This window comes from Cricetulus griseus, chromosome 2 (genome assembly GCF_003668045.3).
Source record: "Cricetulus griseus strain 17A/GY chromosome 2, alternate assembly CriGri-PICRH-1.0, whole genome shotgun sequence".
NCBI lineage: Eukaryota > Metazoa > Chordata > Mammalia > Rodentia > Cricetidae > Cricetulus > Cricetulus griseus.
The window spans coordinates 165241773-165262814 of record NC_048595.1 but is presented as its reverse complement, the minus strand read 5'-3'; the positions used below and the strand labels follow the sequence as shown (position 1 = coordinate 165262814).

Here is a 21042-nt window from a genome sequence, read left to right as displayed (position 1 = left end):
CTAGTCCCATCAGAACCTCACTGCCACTTAGTAAAACAGGGTTAACTATGTCCAGGCTACCTGCAAGAAATGAGCTTCAGAGGTGGGAAGCTTGTTTTGCAGATCAGTGCAGTTGTCACCACTTTAAAAGGGTGTGTTGTGAGACTGATGGTTCAGTCAAGGGCTTCCCCACAAGTGTGAGCACCTGCATTTGGATCCCCACAAAGCCGTGTTTGAATCCATGTCAGTAACCCCAGCACTGGGGAACAGAGAAGTGAATTTCTGAAGTTCTGTAGCCAACAAGTCTCCTAGCTAGAATAGATGGGCTCAGGCTTGGTAAGAGGCCCTGTGTCAAACATTAGGGGAGAGAAATGAGCAAGGAAGGCACCTGAACCTGTGATCACTGGCCTCCCTGGGTGTACATAGACCCACACAAGTGTGTACATATGCAACATACATGCACAGATTTCTTTTTTAAGAAAATTTGTGTTTCTTCTTTCTGCACCATGAGAAATGGGTCCCTTTCAGAAGATCTAGAGATTTATATAATGCTTAGCAGTTTACCTTTACCAATGTGTGTATTTTAGGGTTGAGACAGAAAGGTAGGGAACAGTACTGGCCATGATGGGAAAGCCTACAGAGCACACATATGAAGGATAAGTCACAGTTAAAACAAGTGAGATTCAGTGCTGCAAAACTGTGGATCCCTTCTGAATAGGCAAGGAAGCTTCTAGCATATCCGTGGTGGAGCACTCACTGGAAGGAAGTAAAACAACCAAAAGTGCCTCCATAGCCAACACATTTGTTCCTACCAAGCCAGTGGGCCCATCCTTTGTTTTCCCCCTGAATGAATTAACAAGTCCTCCTTGTTTTGAAGCATTGATATGGAGACAGAGTGGTAGACTGGCTTTTATTCCTAGCTCTCTTGCATGCAGCATCTCTCCTTGGGCTGGAGCTCCTGTCTCACCTGTTTGAGACTGCATAGAGTCTTCGTTCTGAGACTTCAGACCCCGAGTGATGAGGGGCTGGCCAGAGCTGAGTAGCATCCTATCCTTGGCCTATTATCTGTATTTGCATTTGTGTAGGGAGAGCCTTGGCTAAAAGATGATGTGAAGAACTGTTTATCTAGGTAAAGGCTGGTTGATCTTTGCAGCTCTGAGATAAACAGATTGCTGAGACCATGTCCCCAAATCTTAGCTATCCTAAGGATTCAGTCCCAGTCCCAGCTGTGTCCCCAGTAGCTAAGATATATCAAGTGGTATCATAGTCACTGATCTATTGCTGTAAGGAGACACAATGGCCACAGCAATTCTTATAAAAGAAAGCATTTAATTGAGGGCTTGCTTACAGGATCAGAGGTTTAATCCATTATCATCATGGTGGGGAGCACCGTGGCATGCCTGGCACTGGAGCAATAGCTAAGAGCTATATTCTGATCTGCAGGCAGAGAGAGAGAGAGAGACAGACTCTGGGCTTGGCATGAGTTTTTGAAACCTTGAAAGCCCACCCCCAGTGACATACTTTCTCCAACAAGGCCATACCTTCTAATCCTTTTAATCATTTCAAATAGTGCCACTACCTGGTGACTAAGCATTTGAATATATGCCCTCTTGGCAGGCAATTCTTTTTTAACCCTAAGAGGTTCTAGTACTTGCTTCCTTCCTGATAAGTTCCTATGGTGTATTTTGTATGTATCACGTAACTTGATTCATTCATGAAACTTGACTGGGGCCATGTTGATGTAATATTGAATGGCACAGCTGTGGATTCTACCATAGCTTAGCCTGACAATTACAGTATATAATGGTAAATGCTATGTTGCAAGAGCATTTAGCATTAGCCAAAGTGTCCCCTATGAAAAGTCATATTTTACTTGGAACCCAGAAAGGACACATTGGATGGCACCCACTGTGCTGGTCTATCCTGTTGTGCAGTTGCTGACAAGTTAGATCCTTCCAGTGTTACCATAACTTCCGAAGGACAAGGAGTGAGTACATGCTCCAGCTAGTCAGTGCAGGTTCTCAGTGGCCCTTGATTGAGCACTGGCCTGACCTGGGGCCTTTTGGCTTGGATCCAGCTCTTAGTCACAAGTGACCAGATAAGCAGCCACAATATGGACCACTGTCGTCATACTCTTGTCTTTCCAGAATGGGGGATGGCGTTTTCATGGCCAAGCTGCAGAAGCCACTTTTCTCTTAGGTCAGTTTTATGGAGAATCAAATACTGACAAGATCCACCTGGCTGGCCACCTTGTCCTGAATGGAACCTTAATAGGGAAGTTGTCTAACTTTTTCATTTAAGTGAGTTGTATTGAGATTTAAAATGGCTTTTCCTTATTCACTGTTTGTGAAAGGTACAGACTCCCCAGGCTTCTGCCAGAATCCTTGAAAATTACCCAATTCAATCAATTTCTTGCATCTTGGAGTGAAATGAAGAGCCTATGATAAGCCTGTGGCCTTGCGTGCAGATTGCCTATGAGCCCTGAAAGTGGGCTTTTGGTTTCACTGATAACCCTGATAAACAGCTGGCAAAGTCAAATAAATAGACTAGCCAAAAGCTCCAGAGATTCTGTGGACACCTTAATCCTTCTCTTGTTCTTCATCTAAAGCACATTATACAAAAATCTCTGGTGTCCTGACATGAACTTGTGGGCTTGTCTGAAGGTGGGAGGCATGGATTTGTGCCTTGTTGTTCAAGTCTTCCTCTACCCCATTGTTGTTCTTTATGCTTAAAATGACCTTGGGAAATTTAGAACAAAGTCCACTGGAAATCTTGCTAGGGGATATTTGATGGTAAATTTCCCATCTTCCTTAAATCTATTGCTCAGGTGGTTAAGGAAGTTCTTCGTCCTTTTCACTCCCATCAATGTGTTGATATGATTTTATAACAGTTGCTTGAGACATTTTTACTCTCATCAGTGTGTTGATACCATTTTATAACAGTTGCCATACACTTTCACAGGTCAGAATACAGCCTCCCCAGGTAAAGTCCAAGCTCTGTGACACAAGCCTTGATGTTTGGTGCTCCAGTCAATAGATTGATGGCCTCTTTTTGCTCTCTTGACTGCCTGGGCCAGTGTCTGTCTGATGAACCAGTTAATAGGCATTTTAGTATTTATTTCTCCTTGTAAATTCCTAGGAGAGGGACAGAGAGGGGGGGAGGAGGCAATGAGGAGAGAGAGATCATAAGTGAATGAGTGAAGGTGTTGTTGCTGGAAGGATAGTGCTGGCTTTGTGGACCTGAATGGAGGAGAGCTGAACTGCAGCCAGCCAGGCAGGTAGGGAAGGACCAGTGTATCCTTTCATGTCTCTTACTATGGGGATCTGTTGTGTGATGACATCTAGTGACTGCAGGCAGGGGGAAGCAGAGGAGAAAGAAATGACCTTGTTGATAGCACTCAGGTGACCTCTACAGGCCGTGTCACCTCAGCCTAAGAAACAACCCAGCTAGACCTGAATTTGGGAATGAAGAGCAGGAAAGGTGGGGTGTGCTGTCAGACACAGAACAGCAGGTAGTGGGGCCCTCGCTGTTGACAGTGTAGGATCTTTTGAAGATGCTGAAAATGCCTTCCCTCCAATGTGGAAGCCGGATGTCCTCCTTTGGAATCTAGAGAGTCTGCTGTCTTGGCTGACATTCAGTAATGAGTTGAAAAAAAAAAAAAATCAAAGTCATGGGACAATAAAGATCAACCATCTCTTAAATGGAATGTTCCAGTAACAGGCTGTCCATCCTGGTCATCTCCTGGTAAGCCTGTGTAACCCCTTAGCATGCTGTTGTCATGCCTGGTTTACATGCTGAAAAGTGGGGCAAATGTAGTAAGTTGTCTTCAGGTGGCACTGGGAAAGTCGCCAGGTAAGCTATTTTGAAAAGTGAGTAAAAGAGGAAGGATTACTTTATTAATCTTTTGGATCTATTCTTGCTCAGCACCCTGAGCTTGTAGAGTAATTAACTATGAAAGTGCTAAATATGTTTTGAGTGTATGTCATAAAATTCACTTCTGTTGAAGCTCTGAATGGGTAAAAGGTTGAAGTCCTCTCTCTGGCCTCCATTCATCTAAGTGTGTTAAGTTGATCCTCCAGGAAATTTCTCTCAGCACACAGACAATGTTCTATTGTATTCTTTTCTATTTATTCCTATTCAAGTGTTGGTCTAGCCTATTAGAGTGTGGTTGCATAGTCAACCTGAACATCAATACTGAGTTCTGACACTGGAACTGTTTAGTGCTCAGTTTTCCAGTATTCTTGGCAGACTTCATTGTGGTCTGGAGTGTTGATGTTACTTAGGAGTACTGGGACATTGGTAGACATGAGAAAATATAGGTAGTTAGGGACTCTGGAAAGCATGACAAAAAGAAGGGCTGAGGAGCAGCTGTGAGGAGACAGGCATGTGTTGAACACCAAGAGATGAACAAGCCATGAATTTGGAGGAGTAGAAGGTAGCCATGCCACAAAATGTTTAGGATATTGACCCTTGCCTTGAGGGCAGTCAGACTGTTGAAGGGCTGTATGTAGGAGAGTGATATGACTGAAGTTACCAGCTTGGGCAGAGAGTGGTGTAAGTCAAAATACAAAGATAGGTTTAGAATCTTTTACAACATTCCCCCAGACAACACTTGCTGAAGGTCAGACCCATAGCAATGGCAGTCAGCAGGCAGGCAGAATGGAAAAAAACCAAAGATGTTCTTGGGAGATAAATGGGAGGACATGGTGTTGAAGAGCTTGGAGTTACTGTGGAGTGTGTTTAGCTGACAAGTATTCAGTGTGCATTACTGGGTCTAGGGGAAAATAATTCAGTGAGGGGTTTTCAGGGAAAGAGGAAAAATAGCCCATGTCCAGTTTTGGCCTCCAGTTAAAACCCTTACACGCTGAGCATGAAATACCATGCATATGGCTGTGCTCACATTTTGTCAAAGACTTAAGTGCTTCCCAAAGACAGCTTTTTAAAAATTGTGTGTACCTGGGTGGGTGGGTGGACATGAGTGTCAGTGCCCACAGAGGCCAGAGGCTTCACACTTTGAAGCTACAGGAGGTGTTGAGCCCCCTGGCATAAATAGGTACTTAGTATCAGACTTGTATCCTTTACAAGCAATGCATGATCTTAACTGCTGAGCCTTCTCTTCAGCCCCCACCCCTATAATTCTTATTGCAGTCAATCGGTGTTCTGTCCTACTTCTGAGGCCAGCCCCTTCAAAAGAGCAGATATTACCGTCCTCTGAGTAATGCCATTCTAAGTGCTTGTTGGATGTTTGCCTTTTGCTGTTTGTCTCTCGCTTGTAAAACACAGTACCGACTCTCCTCTCTTACAAGCTGTCAAAGGCTGTCAGAGGCACAGCTGAGGGAGAGGGAACTGGGAGGTGAGAGAATGCATAAGGATACCAGCCCTTCCTTGTCCTTATAGCAGAATAGCTCCTGTGTGCCCTGACCTTGTAAAATAGATGAAACCAAGTCCCTGACACCCTCCACTGTCCCTCATTTGTCAAATGTGGCTGCTAGATGAATATCACCCAAGGCTAGAAGTATGAGATTCTAGGATGTGACTCTATATATTTCCTTGTATGTTATGTCCTTTAAAAACTCAAATCCCCATTGTCGATGGGGATTAAACATCTGTCTAATGCCAAAAATTGATGTGAGCTAGCATATTCAGAGTAGATACCCACATAGGCAGTGATCTGGGGGTGTTGAGGAATGAAGATCTCTCTAGTGTCTCACTTCTTCTGCCTCCCACAGCCTGTGCAGAGGACTTTTTCTATACGTCCCATGGTGGAAACACAGCCATTGAGGGTGTTGATGATGCAGAGGACTTTGAGAAGACTCGACAAGCCCTCACACTCCTTGGTAAGGACCTGCTGAATGAGAGTAGCCTGCATGGTGTCTGATCCCATAGAGGAAAGGAAGATAGGGGAGGTCTCCCTGACTAACCTACTAAGTCTGCTGAGCCTTGATGAATACCTTCTTGTGCTCTTATCTCTCTCAGTCCACAGGCTCCAAAGGTTAGAATTTGGGAGCTTTCTTAGAAATAAACTTTTGAGCCAGCAACTGCAAAGTATCTCACCACTTACTTGGGTGTTGAAACACATAGAGAGAAGCCCAGTGTAGCCATGTCTTTGTGTGCTATGGTCATCTTCAGAGGCGTTGTGTGCCCCCAGAAAGACCCTCCGATTGAGCCAGACCACCTGTTTACTAGGAAAGACACTCCCTCTAAACCAGGCCACCTACATACTAGCCACAGCATATGAGTGGAAGTAGACCCCAGAGTCTGGGAGCCCCGTGGCACATGCAGTACTAGTGTGCTAGTCATATGTGTTGCAATCCTGGAAGCAGGAAGTTCTCTGTTGTTTGTATGTAGATGAGCTATGTTCTATGACTGATCTCCTGGGATCTGGCAACCTATCAGGGAGCTCATCTCTGAAGAAAACTAATTTTCCCTCAGCAGCTATTGGTTGCCTATAACCCTCCCTTTGTAGCCATCAGCTGCCCACAAACTCTCCCTTAGCAACAATTGGTTCCCTGTACCCCTCTCTTCACAGCCACAGATTGCCTGTAACCCTCCCTTCGAAGCCATTAGTTCCCAGTAACGTTTCATCTAAGCGTGGGACCTTATGAAATTTCCCCCATCCATGTTGGCATGTCAGCTCTCTGATCACTGCAAGTCTAGTTCAGGCAACTACACTGTTGAGATTCTGTGTGCAGCTTTCCTGTCATGTCTAAAATACACAGTCTAACAGCAGGCACCCTGGCTCGGTAGTCATTGCAATCTTTCTATTTCCTTTTCATGATTTCCCCTTGGCCTTAGGTATAGGGGTTGCACTGTAGTGTTGGGTCATTTACCATTTGTAGTCATTGATCATGGAATGTTTAGTTTTTGCCTGTTCGGAGGACCCCATGATAAGAAAGGGCTTCGTGGTTGGTAATTCTTTTCCTTAGCTCATGCTTGGGCTGTCCACTTTGTGGATTATCTGGGGAAATTTTTAATGCTAGTGAAAGCTGTCTTTGCTTCGCATTTATACAAGTGCAGTGGCTGTTGTAGCCTGAGTAAGGCTAAGGGATGCGTAGGTGTAGCTGGGGAGGAATGTCGGGAATAGCTGCCATTTCTCAATTGAAGGCAACTTTACTAACATTCATCATACCATCTTGTCAACTTTTTAATAAGTTTGAAATATTTTGAAATTTAAAAAGAACTAAATGCCTTCAAGCTAAATCTAAAACTTAAGAGATATATATGCCTTTGGTAATTGGTGCAGGCAAATAACAAATTTGACGATTATGTTTGTTTATAGTGTTTCCAGGCTGTGAGTGTTTCTGTCACTGTTGGGGCATGTATGGCAAGACAAACAGCCAGCTTCAGCTGGCACTTCCCATAAGCCAGCTGGCTGGCCAGTCCCTGGAACAGTAATCCCAGGGGTGTGGTGGAGGGGTCTCCTTTTCTTCCCATGTTGGCTCCATGGTTGCATCACAGATGTTTGCAGGATATTAAGTTTGGAGAAAAACGACTGCAGATAAATGGCCATCCTTATTAAACTCATAAAAAGCACCCATAAAGTGTCTGGTTGAAATGAAGCCCATAATGAATCAGTCCTACTGCTGCCTCTCCATGCTCCTGGATAAGTTCAATGATAACGTGCCCCATCTGGTGTGATCCAGCAATCAGAGCGAGGCTATTTCCCTTTCAACAGGAGCCCCTTTGCCCTCTGAGATGCTTCCCTGAGAGGTAATTACTTGGCTTGACTGGTTTTGGGAACCATTAACCCAGGAAGAAAAATCAAACAATTTTTAAAGTCCTTAAAAGGGTAAAAAGTCTTTTCTATCTTAGGACAGAGATTAGATGCCATTCATGCATCTTTTTCTTCTTCAGGAGTGCGGGAGTCCCATCAAATAAGCATCTTTAAGATAATTGCTTCCATATTGCACCTTGGAAGTGTGGAGATTCAGTCCGAGCGTGATGGAGATTCCTGCAGCATACCAGTAAGTGGCACCAGAGATAAAATGTGCACAGTCAACTCACATCCTCTAGCCTGACACCATGGCCATTTGCCTCTAAGCTTAGAGGGCACCCCTTGGTTATTTATTCTGAGCAATAGTGACTTCTGTTTTCTCGATGATAATTTTTTTAGAAGAACTAATCCATTTCAAATCAGCAGCCATCAAGTTTCTATCACTGGGGCAAGGGATTTAGCGGCTAGTCAATAAATTTGTTTGATGGGTTTATTTTCCAAGTACTCTGAAGGACATAGAATTCTACACAGTGTCATCAATCTATTGAGTACCATATGGTCCTCAGACTGAATGAAGTCTTTGCAGCAAGAAGATGGAGTGTTGGGCACCATAGTTGGTGACCACTTCTAAAGAGCCGGCATTCTAACTGAGTGGCTGGGATGGGATGGCTCATGCTGACCTTTTCCCAGCCCAAGGCAGAGTATTTTTTTTTTGTATTTTTACCTAACAACAATATTTCAGTAAGAATAGATGAAATGAAGTGAAAATACACAGGCACATGAAAACTTCATGTCAGAGTCATTATGTAATTGTAATGAATACATGGAATATTGAAACTCATGTTATTTTTACACATCCATAAGAAATTATCATTAGGAAACAAAATTAAAGCTACAATAAGATAATTTAACTATTCTTGATGACTTAGAGTAGATGAATTTTTTTAAAAGAAAAGCTTTAAAATCCCTATCAGAAAGTAACCTCAGCATCAAGGGGACATTTATGATATAAAGAAAAAGGAAAGAGTAAAAAAATATCTATGGAAATATCAACTTATGGTGTAAAATGAACCTAAAGGACTACATAGTACTTGGCAACAGAAATGTCACAGAATGTATATGTATTATACAACAAAAATTTTAATTAAATACATGAAGAATCATCATTTGCAACTTGTAGTATTAACCTTTTTTTTTACTTTTTTTTAATTTGAATTACAAACAAGATTGAATTACATGACAATCCCAGTTCCCTTCTCCCTCCCTTCCTCCCCTACCACCCCCCAACTAAAACCCTACCTATCATATGTCCTTTCTTCTAATCTACACCTGACTCAACCTTTCTGTTCCCTCATGACCTCTGCATCCTTCCTTTTCTTCCCTTCTCATTCCCATAGCTCCCTACCCCCATTCCCATGCTCTCAATTTGCTCAGGGGATTGTGACCCTTTCCCCTTCTACAGGGGACAATGTTTGTCTCTTTTACGGTCCTCCTTGTTTACTAGTTTCTCTGGCAGTGTGGATTGTAGGCTGGTAATCCCTTACTCTATGTCTAAAATCCACATATGAGTGAGTACATATCACGTTTGCCTTTTTGTGATTGGGTTACCTCACTCAGAATGATTTCTTTGAGTTCCATCCATTTTCCTGCAAATTTCAAGATTCCATTGTTTTTTTTTTTCTTCTGAGTAGTACTCCATTGTGTAAATGCACCACATTTTCTATATCCATTCTTCAGTTGAGGGGCATCTAGGCTACTTCCAGTTTCTGGCTGTTACAAATAGTGCTGCTATGAACATTGTTGAACAGATGTCTTTGTTGTATGAATGTGCTTCTTTTGGGTATATGCCTAGGAGTGGAATTGCTGGATCTTGTGGTAGACTGATTCCCATTTTCTTGAGGAGTCGTCATACTGATTTCCAAAGTGGCTGTACAAGTTGGCACTCCCACCAGCAGTGGAGGAGTGTTCCCCTTTCTCCACATCCTCTGCATTGTGTTTGATGGGTTTATTTTCTGTCATTGGTGTTTTTGATTTTGGCCATTCTGACAGGAGTAAGATGGTATCTTAGAGTTGTTTTGATTTGCATTTCCCTGATGGCTAAGAATGTTGAACACTTTCTTATGTGTCTTTCAGTCATTTTAGATTCCTCTATTGAGAATTGTCTATTAGTTCTGTACCCCATTTTTTAATTAGATTGTTTGGTGTTTTGGAGACTAGCTTCTTGAGTTCTTTGTATATTTTGTAGATCAGCCCTCTGTCAGATGTGGGGTTGATGAATATCTTTTCCCAGTCTGTGGGCTCTTGTTTTGTCTTGCTGACTGTGTCCTTTGCCTTACAGAAGCTTCTCAGTTTCAGGAGGTCCCATTTATTAATTGTTGATCTCAGTGTCTGTGCTACTGGTGTAATGTTCAGGAAGCGGTCTCCTGTACCAATTAATTCAAGGGTATTTCCCACTTTATCTTCTAATAGGTTTAGTGTGGCTGGGTTTATGTTGAGGTCTTTTATCCATTTTGACTTAAGTTTTGTGCAGGGCGAAAGTGCAGGGTCTATCTGTAGTCTCTACATGTTTCCAAGGCAGAGTATTAAGTGAAGCATCTCAATCAAAGACTTTGCAGCCACAAAAGTTCCTTAACGGCTCATAACAAAGGTCCTTTCCCCTGAACCCAGTGCTGCAGTTGACTTATGGTAGACAGGAGTGCCAGTGTGGAATGAGGATGCTGGAGGGGGTTCGTGTGATTGGGTAGACAACAGTTGCTGTGTCCTGTCTGCCACTTCATGCTGTTGTGGCCAGGACTAAAACTGGACCTCAGACCCTGAATAGGCACATCTGCCTATTTGTGACTAGCCTAGAAGGAAGTACAAAGTGATTCTTACTTCTTGGGATGTGGGATTTAAATAACCAGATTCTAGAAAAAGTCCAAAGATGTTGATACAAAATTCAGATGTGGGTGTGTGCCTGTGCCACAAGCTAAAGAAAGCCCTTGCCCTTCCCACTTACTGCTACTGCTATTTGTGTAGGACTGGAGTTAGCAGGAGTTCAGAATGCCCCTGCCTTTAGGGAGGAAAAGACTTGAACTCTACCTGGATTCAATAGAGTTCCTCCCCAATCTCTGCTCCAGCCTTAAATGAGAAATGTTGTTGGGAGTGAAATGGTGCTGGATCTGCCACCCACTCCAGCATGGACTCTGTAGCCTCTGTAGCATTTAGACTCCCACCTGTACCTTCGAGAGGGGGTTTTGGAGCTTGTAGTATCCCAGAGCAGTTTCTGACATCTGACATTCACAAGCTACCTTGTATGTGTGCACTGTGGGATGGGTGGAGCCTGCAGTGCAGTGGAGATGGCACCTATGATGCTTGGATAGCAAGTGGGGAATTCCAAGGTCTGTGGCCCTACTGGTGAATACAGGCCCATATTGACCCTGGTAGTGAGGGTTTGAGGCTGGGGAAGAATTGGCCCTCTGGGGTCTTTGCCATAGGGAGAAAAGTATGTAGTATTTATGCCTCCCATATGTCCACCCCTTCCTGGCAAATGCCACGTGTATCTTTAGGGCAGCTGAATCCTCCAAGGGACCAGGAAGATTGGAAAGAAAGACATGCATTGACAAAGTCCTGGTTTAGGTTGGTGATAGCAATTTTGGTGTGTGTGTGTGTTGCTAGGGATCAAGGCTTAGGTTCCTCAGCGTGAGCTCTCCACCTGAGCTACACACTCGGCCTCTTTGCCAGGGATTCTCACACTATGTCAAGCCTACCCCTTCTCACAATGATTTTGCATTCCTTGTGTGGTTATTCGCTATGTCTCTTTCTGTCTCCATCCTCCCCCTCTTACAAACTAATGAAGGTGATAAGTCTACATGTTCTGAGTCACCTTTGTGACACAGGGCCCATGAGTCACTCCAGAATGGATATCTGAATATTATTCATTGAGATTGTATAGGCCACGATGATGTTAAAAATGAGAGCCAGTGTGGCTGAGACAGAACTCAGTGGGTGCGAGTGAGGAAGTGAGGCCCTGAGCACTTGTACTGGAGATGAGTCAGGGCTGGTACCTTCTTTGGGAAGTCCAGCCTTGAGCTTGTAGGTACCATGTCTCTGATATTGCAATTAGTGGGTGTTCAGATGCGGGGGAAGTCATTAATCAGTGCCCACCATCACTACTACACTGTGGGACCACGTCTGTTGTGTCACTATTCTGCTTGATACATAGTAGTGCTGTGTACTTGTGAGGTCTGCACAAAGATAGGACCATCAGGACATACTAAGAGAAAAATGGACAGAGGATGCAGGTGGCAGACAAGGTGACCTGAGGTGGGGAACTTGTGAGCACAGTTTGAAGGTCTAGGCTGTGGGAGTGATGACAACATCAGGGTTGCCAGGGTTCAAATCCTGACCCTGCCATTTCTCAGGTATGTAACTTACCTTCTCAGGTATGTAACTTCCTCCTCTACACACTGTGAATAGAGGGAGAATGAAGCCCCCCAAATGGAGGCCTTCACTCCGGGCTGATGGTGGTCCTTAAGTTCTAGACTAGTACCATTCTGATTGTTTGGGCCAGAATGAACCTTTTCCAGAGCATGACTCTTCCTATACAGAGGAACAAAACTAAGTAAGTCCCAGAGAGAGAAGCCCCTTTCATAAAGGGCAGAATGACTAATGCTCATGCCAGGACAAAGCCCAAGCAGGGTTCTTTCCAGTACCACTTCTTCTCACTTAAGTAAATTTTTGTCCAAGTGACCTGGGCCATCCATACACACTTGCCAGTGGCCCACTGTTGCCTATTTGAGAAGTATGCTGCTGAGAAGCACATTCAAAAGGACCATCGGTAGATTTGCTGTCTACTCACAAGCAATGTGCCTTCTGCTCTGTAGTTTTTATTTTTAATTAAGGTATGAGAATGTTCCATGATTGCCAGTGTTACCTTAGAGATGCAGCAGTGTCCAATTACTTGGACACCAGAGGCAATTTTTCCCCCTTGAATTTGGCAATACAGGCTCATAAAACTAACCTGCTGTCTGTTACACTGACTGTTTTAATGGATTTATCATCATCTAATTATGCTTAAATGTAATTGCATGATGTTAAGTCGGTTTCTGTTAGCACCTTTAATCAACAGTCAGAAGTGGGTGGTAGCAGAGAAGTCCCCATTGTGGTGTTCTGGAGACCTGTCCCCTGGTGGCTATTAAAGAGTTAGATCCCTAACTGTGGTTCCATCTCTGCCACACTGTAGAATGGGGGGTGGGTAGGAAAGAGGGTGCCTGGGAGCTGGTCCTTGTTGTTTGCCTGCAGGCAAACGACTCATTCAAATGTCAGGGGATCCATCTGTAGTGTGTGCCTAGCAATTAAGAATTCCTTAAAAATAGGTCAGATGAACAAATTGGACACTTGCCACCTGTGAACTTGTTGCTTGCCAAGCAGGCTCCAGATTCTACCCTGAATGGTAACATTATGTTGGAGCAGGCAGGGGTAGAGTGGTTGCAGAGTGAAAACTGTGGCCAGAAGTAGCCATGATGCTTAGTGATGCTTAGGGAGTGTGAAGGGCAGGTCTCTACACACCATGCCATGCCTACTCAAGCTGGCTGCCTGGCTGGGTGGGCAGAGAGCCTCACTCACCCACATTTTCCTCATCTGACCCCAAAGAGATGAGGATCTTAGCCCACAGGAGTGGGGATGTTCTTTTACATGCCTGTTTTTTGGTACTCATGAGCTCAGCTGTGTTTAACCTGGTATAACACTGGTTAGAGCTCTCTCCAGGGTATGTTCCCACCCATGCTTGGAGAACACACTGCTCTTGAGTTTTGGGGGAGGAGCTTTCTTTTCTAACATCCTATTTTATATTAATGTTTGCTTTGGCTAGATGGCTAGATACTGATTGGGGTAAATGGCCTGAGGATATGTTACGAGGGAAATGATAGTGATGTCTGTGTTAATTTTTTATTAAATAAGCCCTCATTTAAATCCTACAGTTGGCATCATCAGAAATTGAGACCCATAAGCAATCTAGAGCCAATAGGAAGTAACATAGCATGTTATAAATATAAAAGATTCTCTTCCAGCTTTAGCGTTAATAAGCTGGCTTAACCATTTTGCCAAGTACAGCAAGATGAGGGTCTGAATAGCCACCAAGGAAGATAGGTTTTCTGTGGGATTTTTCCAAGAAACTTAGATGGTTTAATAAAGTGAGGCACAGCCCTGTGGGAGGTGGGGAGGCTTTGATTTTCTAGCAGGTTACAAGCCAGGCGGTGTGACTGGTAAACACAGATCAGGATTCAAAGGCAGCCTTTTGTGGCAGCTGGGCAGCTAGTAGGAACACTGTGTAATGGAGCCTGTTTGCATTCCATCACTGCTGAGATACACTGTCCCCTAGGTCTGGGCATGTTTCTTACCAGCAAATCTGAACACACCCACTGAAGCCACGTATGATTTAGAGGACTGGAGTGTAAAACACCAGGTTTCTTCCCATGTCCTGTCTACCTGTAGGACAGCCACCAGTCTGGCCCTGTTACAGAAGGGGGAACTAAAGCCTGAGGACAGGAGATGGCTGAATGTCAGACAGCCCTAGATCTCGTGTGTGAAGGGCTTTGGGTGGGAGGCTGAGAACTGTTTTTCTGGAGTGCTGTGGGTGCCTCATGTGCCCTCTACAGATGCATGCTGCATGCTCAGCTTGCATCTTCTACTTTCTGACTCCTGCCACTAGACTGCCTCTGCATTCCTACTCTATTAGTTCACAGGCTGCTCCTTTCACTCATGCTGCCCCCTCCTACCAGTTACCTGGCAGTAACCTACAATTCAGGAAGGCACACGAGCAGTGCACAGTGCCTTACTTTGTTAAGTCCTTGTCATTTGGTCATTGGCAGGTGTGACAATAAGTTTGAGCAAGACACTCTATACTTACTGATATGGGGTATGGGGAACTAAACTTCTGGGCAGGAGGGGAAATGTGCAAAGCAGGCTGTCTCCCATCCCCCTCCTGATCCTGTCTTCCTTCCTTCAGCCCCAGGATGAACACTTGAGCAACTTCTGCCGCCTGCTAGGAGTGGAGCACAGTCAGATGGAGCACTGGCTGTGCCACCGCAAGCTAGTCACCACCTCAGAGACCTACATCAAGACCATGTCCCTGCAGCAGGTGGTCAATGCCCGGAATGCCCTGGCCAAACACATCTATGCCCAGCTGTTCTCCTGGATTGTGGAGCATATCAACAAGGCTCTGCACTCATCCCTGAAGCAGCACTCCTTCATCGGGGTCCTGGACATCTACGGGTAGGCTTGCACTCCCTAGTCTCACTCTGCCTGCTGGTCACCAGTGTGTCCCTGCTAGCACTTAAGAGCCAACAAAGACCTCGATGGCTCCCTAGTGGTTCCAGCCAGGAGAATTAGAGAGATACAGGGACATTTGGGGCTGTTATAACTAGAGTCACTGTTGACCCCAAACCAGAGATGCCAAGCTTTTTTACAGGTGACAGATCCCAAGGGAGAATGTGCCCTGTCAAAGCACTGATAGCCCTGTGCCCATCACAAACTCTATAGCACCATTTTTCTTAAGATGGAGACTTACTATGTGGCCTAGATTGGCTTCAAACTTGGAATCCTTCTGCCTCAGCTTCTCAGGTACAGGGATTAGGACTGTATACATAATGCCAGGATCAGATTAGACCTCCATTTCTACTGCTAGGAAACTGACCCTGAGAGGGAAATGACTTGTCTATACTCATTCTAGGAACCTCACTCAGTTTTTATGTTAGATCCTACTTCAATCTACCATTTGATCTCACTGTCTTCAAAGAAGGTGGTTGTTTTAATAGTAATTTTGCCCAATTCTGCATAGACTAGTGCTGTATGTTAGCATTTGTGAGGATTACCTTTCTTTTGGTATCTGGAGAGAACTGATGGGCTTTTATTTATGACTAATCTCTGTAGGGTGAGGTCATATAGCTTAGAAGGAAGTATACATGAGGAGACATCAAGAGACTGTCTTTCTCTAGTCAGGCTGCCACCAAGAGCTGTATGACTACAGATCATGACCCCTCTCAAGCTGTTTCTATGGCTTCAAGTGTGTCAGTCTTCCTGAGATTATTGCAGACCCATCTAGACTCATGAAGTTTTGTGACAGGGCTGTATCCCCCTTTCTCTTCTTTTCTCACAGCTGCCTTGACCTCTTTAAACTAAGAATAGATTAAATTCTCCTAGAATCAATGCTTCTGTCTTAAAATAGCAACCCAGACCATAGATTGCAGTGTTACAAGAACAAGGACACTCTAGTGAAGTGCAGCTTGGCGGGTTGGAACTGGTGGGACCACCTGAGTGTGGCATAAAGGAGAATCCCTTCAAAGTGACCAGTTCCTGGCAGATCGCCACCCCCCCCACACTTCCCCCTGATGTCTTGGCTTGTTGGTTGCCCGTATTGCATGGAGCATAAGAAAAGAGTTAAGTTTAGTTCTGGAATCACAAAGACCTCAGGAGCATGCTGAAGAGTTAAGTCTTGTGCACAAGGTAAATAATGCAGTAAGTCTTAGAGACTTTAAAAAGTCCATCTGAGGGTTTAGATATTTTGTGATGGATGTATAAGATTAAAACCAGAGAAACCATACATTTTTATATAGCCAGGGAAACTTTTCTGCAGAGGTGAGATGTGAACTAGATGGAGGAGGATAGAATGTGGGAAGCAGGAGAGTCAACCATTGGCAACAGAGGTACAATCAAGGTGGCAGAAAACACTCAAGGTGTAGGAGCTGGAGAAATGGTTCGATAACTAAGAGCACATATTGCTCTTGCAGAGGATCTGGGGTCAGTTCCCAGAACCTATATGGTAGTTTACACATCTGTAACTTCAGTTTGAGGGGGGTCCAATGCCTTAACTGGATCCAGTGTCGTCTTCTGACTTCTGTGGCTACCAGACTTACAATCAGGCAAAACACTCATGTACATAAATTTAAATAAATATTAAAAACTTAAATGTAAAAAGAAGTCATACGGTTGATGAAGTGGGAGGTGCATCCTCGCCATGGCTTCTCAGGGCAGGCATCTCTCTCCGTGGTCAGCAGGGCACCAATTCTGCTCAGTCTTCTTGTTGCATTGTGAGAGCACCTCATTCTTACAGAACTTACTGCCTGGCTGTCAATAACTGATTCTGTCTTATTTTTCCTCCACCTTGAGGATTTCAGGTGAGAAGACCTGTCCACCATGGGTGGTGTCACTCCCTGGGCTAGAATCCTGGACTGTATTAAAAAGGAGAAGGTGAATTGAGGACGAGCATTTATTGCTCTGTGCTTGATTGTAAGACACAGTATGACCATCTGCTCCATGCTCCAGATGCTGTGACTTCCTTCAAACCATTGACTTTAACCTCCAACTATGAATTCAAAACCCCTTTCTTCCTAAGTTGCTTTTGTTTGGGTATTTTGTTGCAGTAATAGAAAAATAATTAAGACAGGTAGGTTAAGGGAATTAGATCAGATGTTATAACGGAGTGTCTCCAGGTCTTCCTTCCAAACATGGTTCTAAAGGTCAACCATAAGTCTTAGTGTGGACTAGGACTGAACTACAGGGGAGCTGCTTCATGTCATGTTAATCTGTAAATGTAAGCATTTCCACAAATCAGAGCCCACCCTGAAATAAGCACTTATGAAGGATACAATGGAGCACACAGGAGCCAGCACCTTGCTGCACATCTGTACTCCCCATGCACTAACAGGGAGGTAGCTTGTGGAGGAGAAAAGGTTGTGGCTGCCTCTAGAAGTCTGTGGGAGTCTACTACCCACTGGGCTCTCTGCAGGCCTCTGAGCAGACCAGTTCCAGACACCCAGTGCCTGAATATAGGAATGGCTTCGCTTTCTTTAGCTCCCTTTTCTGTTCTCCAAAATAGTGCAATATCAGCAATGCCCAGAGCAATCGTGCCAAGCCAAGCTGTTCTAACTAAAGACCTGTGAAACTCCCCATGGGATGTTTCCTGCCAGGCAAGGATGGACATTGATAGAGGACAGCCTGGCAGCTTTTGGCTAGAGTTGCCTTGCACGTTGATTAGCCAGCATTTGCCTCTATTGGCTTCATTAGTTACAATGGTAATCTTTTATTCCTCCTTGAGGCATCAAGAAATAAATGGCTCAATTTGGGGGAAGTACGCATTATTATTTTTTGTCTTTGACTTCAGCTTTCAAATGCCAACATTTGGTTCCAGCCAGTCCATTTGTGCAAAGGACAATGAAGGATGCAGTAGATAAGCATGTTACTCTGAGGAACACTGCAGGAGAAGCTGGAGTAAGAAGTAGGGAAATTGAACTCTAGGAAGAAGGACATGGGATTTGCTATCTATTTTGGGTTTGGGGGTAGTTTTGTGGGTTTTTTTTTTTTGCCTGTTGCTATGATAATACTCTAACAAAATGAACAAAATAGAGAGTGTGTTTGTCTTAGCTCAGAATTCAAAGTTGAGCCCATCAAGGTAGAATTCACACCAGCAAGTTGAAGCATCTCATCATATGTATCCACAATTCAGAAACAAGTATGAATGTCAGTGTTCATTGTGCTTCTCTGTACAGTCCAGGATCTTTTAATGTTTGCTTTTGGGTTTCAGGAATTTAGTGAATATTCTGAACATTAATCTCTTAGTGGAGGTGAGTTTACACATCCTCCATTCCTACTCTGCAGACTCACTGTCCTGTATTTGTAAGTAAATTTCTTAGATTTACCATTGCCTTCATTTGCTAGTGACAGAAAATCTTTGTGTTATTGGTTTGTTTTGCTTTTGGTTTCACTCTCCAGAGCAGTGACTATACAGTCCCAGTATAGTTACTCAGAGAGGACTGCCAACTTCTCCTGTCCTGTGTAAAAAGGTATTGTAGAGAATGAAGGGGAACAAACTCTGTGATTTACCCATTGGCTTATAGACAGCATCCCAGTTCTTGGTGCCCAGAAGGCCTCAGGACATTGTCAACTTTAGAGCAAGCATAGATAGCTAACCTCAGTGTTAGACCTCACAGGCCATGTCATGCTATTATGTTGATCTTGTACTGTCTTGACATCTGAAGAGAGCTTTACATCCTGGGGTACTCCAAAGCCATGTGCAATCTTCCAGACTTTTGACATCGCAAAACAATGCTATCACCTACAAAGTTCATACTGTAGGACTGTGCAGTCAGTTATCAAAGAAAATCATGGGAAGATGGCTCACTTGGTAAAGTACATGACATCCAAGCAAGAGAACCTAACTTTGGTTCCTTGAATCCATGTATGAAAAAACAACAATAACAAAAAACAGACATGCTGAGGAGACAGAGATGAGAGGATCCTTGGGGCTTGCTATCCAAATGGGCTAGCAGAATCAATGAGCTCCAGGTTCAGTAAGAGATGCTATCTCAAAAATAAGGTGAAAATGTGATTGAGGAAGACCACTGACACTGGCCTCTGGTCTCCAAATCCACATACATATGTGTGTGCTCACCCCTATACATGTGTACCCACACCTCACACACATGAACACGTACACAAAATTCACAAAGATAGTTTATGATTTTGTGTTAGGGGTTCTATTCACAGCAATTTTTGGCCACATGTGAACCATGGGCTGGGCATACCAGATAGTCCTTTAGAATATGTGCCCCCCAATAATTGAATGCTCAGATGAAGCCCCATTTTTTCCTCTGTGTATATTCAGCCCTCCTAATACTGTAACCTCACCTCTAAAAGCCTAGAGAAGACGAAGTTAATATTCCCATTGTCTTAGGGTTTCTATTTCTGTGAAGAGACACCATGACCACAGCAACTCTTATAAAGAAAAACATTGGACTGGGTTCTCACAGAAGGACAAGCTTTGTGGACAGGACATACACAAGCACAGGGACAGTGGGAAACCCTGCCACTTGAAAGTCCAATGAGCAGACTGAGAATGGTTGGTAGACAGATGAGTGTGTCAGTTTCACTGGCAGACTCTAGGGTGCCCTTGAGAGAGTTCATGGCTTCAGGGTGAGAAGGGACCTGGAAAAGATATTTTGTTCTGATCTATGGCATCCATGCATAATGACTGTTTTTGAAGGTTCATCTAGAACAAATCTCCCCAAGGTAGGCTTCCTGAGTGCTGGTCAGCATCCCCTGTGTGAAGCCTATATCCATCCACATCTTTACATTCTGCTAACGGTGGAAGCTTGAGGTCCTGGTGGCCCCAACCCACACTCAGAGGAGATGCTGTTTCCCAGCCTTCAAGCAGCAGGTACCACTCTGCTGGGTCTCCATTCTGTGGGGCAGCAGGTTCATGGAGATAAATAATAACTCAGAGCCAAGGGATGGCCTTGTCACTGCAGTTTCATCCAGCAATGGCTTTAGCTGTATTTTTAGAGGCATTTGTATATCTCATCCTTCCTGAAACTGGGTCCAATGAGAAGGAAATTGTTCATTGCTCAAGTCACATCTTTAAAACAAAAAGAAACAACAGTGTGGTCATTGCCCTATCAGAAGGACAGATGTCGTATCTCAGCCTCATCATGTATATTTTCCTTCCTTCCACCTGAGAGTTCTTGTCTAACTCTTCTTAGGACAAATCCATTTCCCTCCTGTATATGAATGTCCTTGTGGCATTTTAATGCTATGGACTAAGTGTGTTTATTTTTAAGAGTCATTTCTGTTGATGGACAGAATTACTACAAATATAATTCTGTTGAAAAGGAGACATTGTCCTGTCTCCCTGACCATGTGTTTCTGAGGTTGGGCGTCTTAGTCATTTTCCAAGTCAGCTTAGCCTCCCATTCGTCTCCAACATTAGAGTAATTATGCTAGAAGGCAGAGGAATTGATACCAGATAATATCTTAGAAACAGGGAAATTATGAGCTAATTTCAGCCATCTCGAATTAATGAGAATGTTCTTTGTGGAGTGCTACCAGAGTAAACCTTTAAAAAATGACAAGTGGCAGATACTTAAATCCCCTATCTGTAGAGCTCAGGGCTGGCTCTGCCAGCACACCCGATGGCCATTATCTGGCCATTTTCTGGGCCGACTCTTAAATCTTCCTTGTTGGCCTATGTTAATTAAATTTCTTCTAGGTTTGGACAGTCATCAGCTACCACTGTGGGTGGAAGGAGGGGATGACTGAGGTTCTAAGTGATATAACTTGGTCTACAGAAGGGCTATCTGGAATGGAAGGGGCCATTCTACAGTGTAATAACTTGCCTGGGCTGCGTTGTGATGGAGCAGTGACTCATTGTGGCATTTAAATCTTTGATCTTGTTTTATTAACTTGGAGTCATTTTTACCATGTGGGCATGGCCAAAGGCTGTACTTTAATGTGGCTGTCTCCAAGCATTTGATTCCTTTGATCTGAAAGTGGTTCTCCCTTTTCCATGTCTTAGACCTTGCTGGGGAGGTGGGTAT

The 21042-nt window shown here is 44.0% G+C and overlaps 1 protein-coding gene across 1 annotated transcript in view; it reads left to right on the top strand.

Annotated features, from left to right (window-relative positions):
• Nucleotides 1–21042, top strand: part of Myo5b (myosin VB) — a 167393-nt gene that overhangs the window by 45589 nt on the left and 100762 nt on the right. Inside the window, exons 8-10 of the mRNA XM_035438715.1 lie at nucleotides 5709–5816; nucleotides 7834–7943; nucleotides 14682–14947. Coding sequence (XP_035294606.1) covers nucleotides 5709–5816; nucleotides 7834–7943; nucleotides 14682–14947 — 484 coding nt within the window. The remainder of the gene's footprint in view (nucleotides 1–5708; nucleotides 5817–7833; nucleotides 7944–14681; nucleotides 14948–21042) is intronic.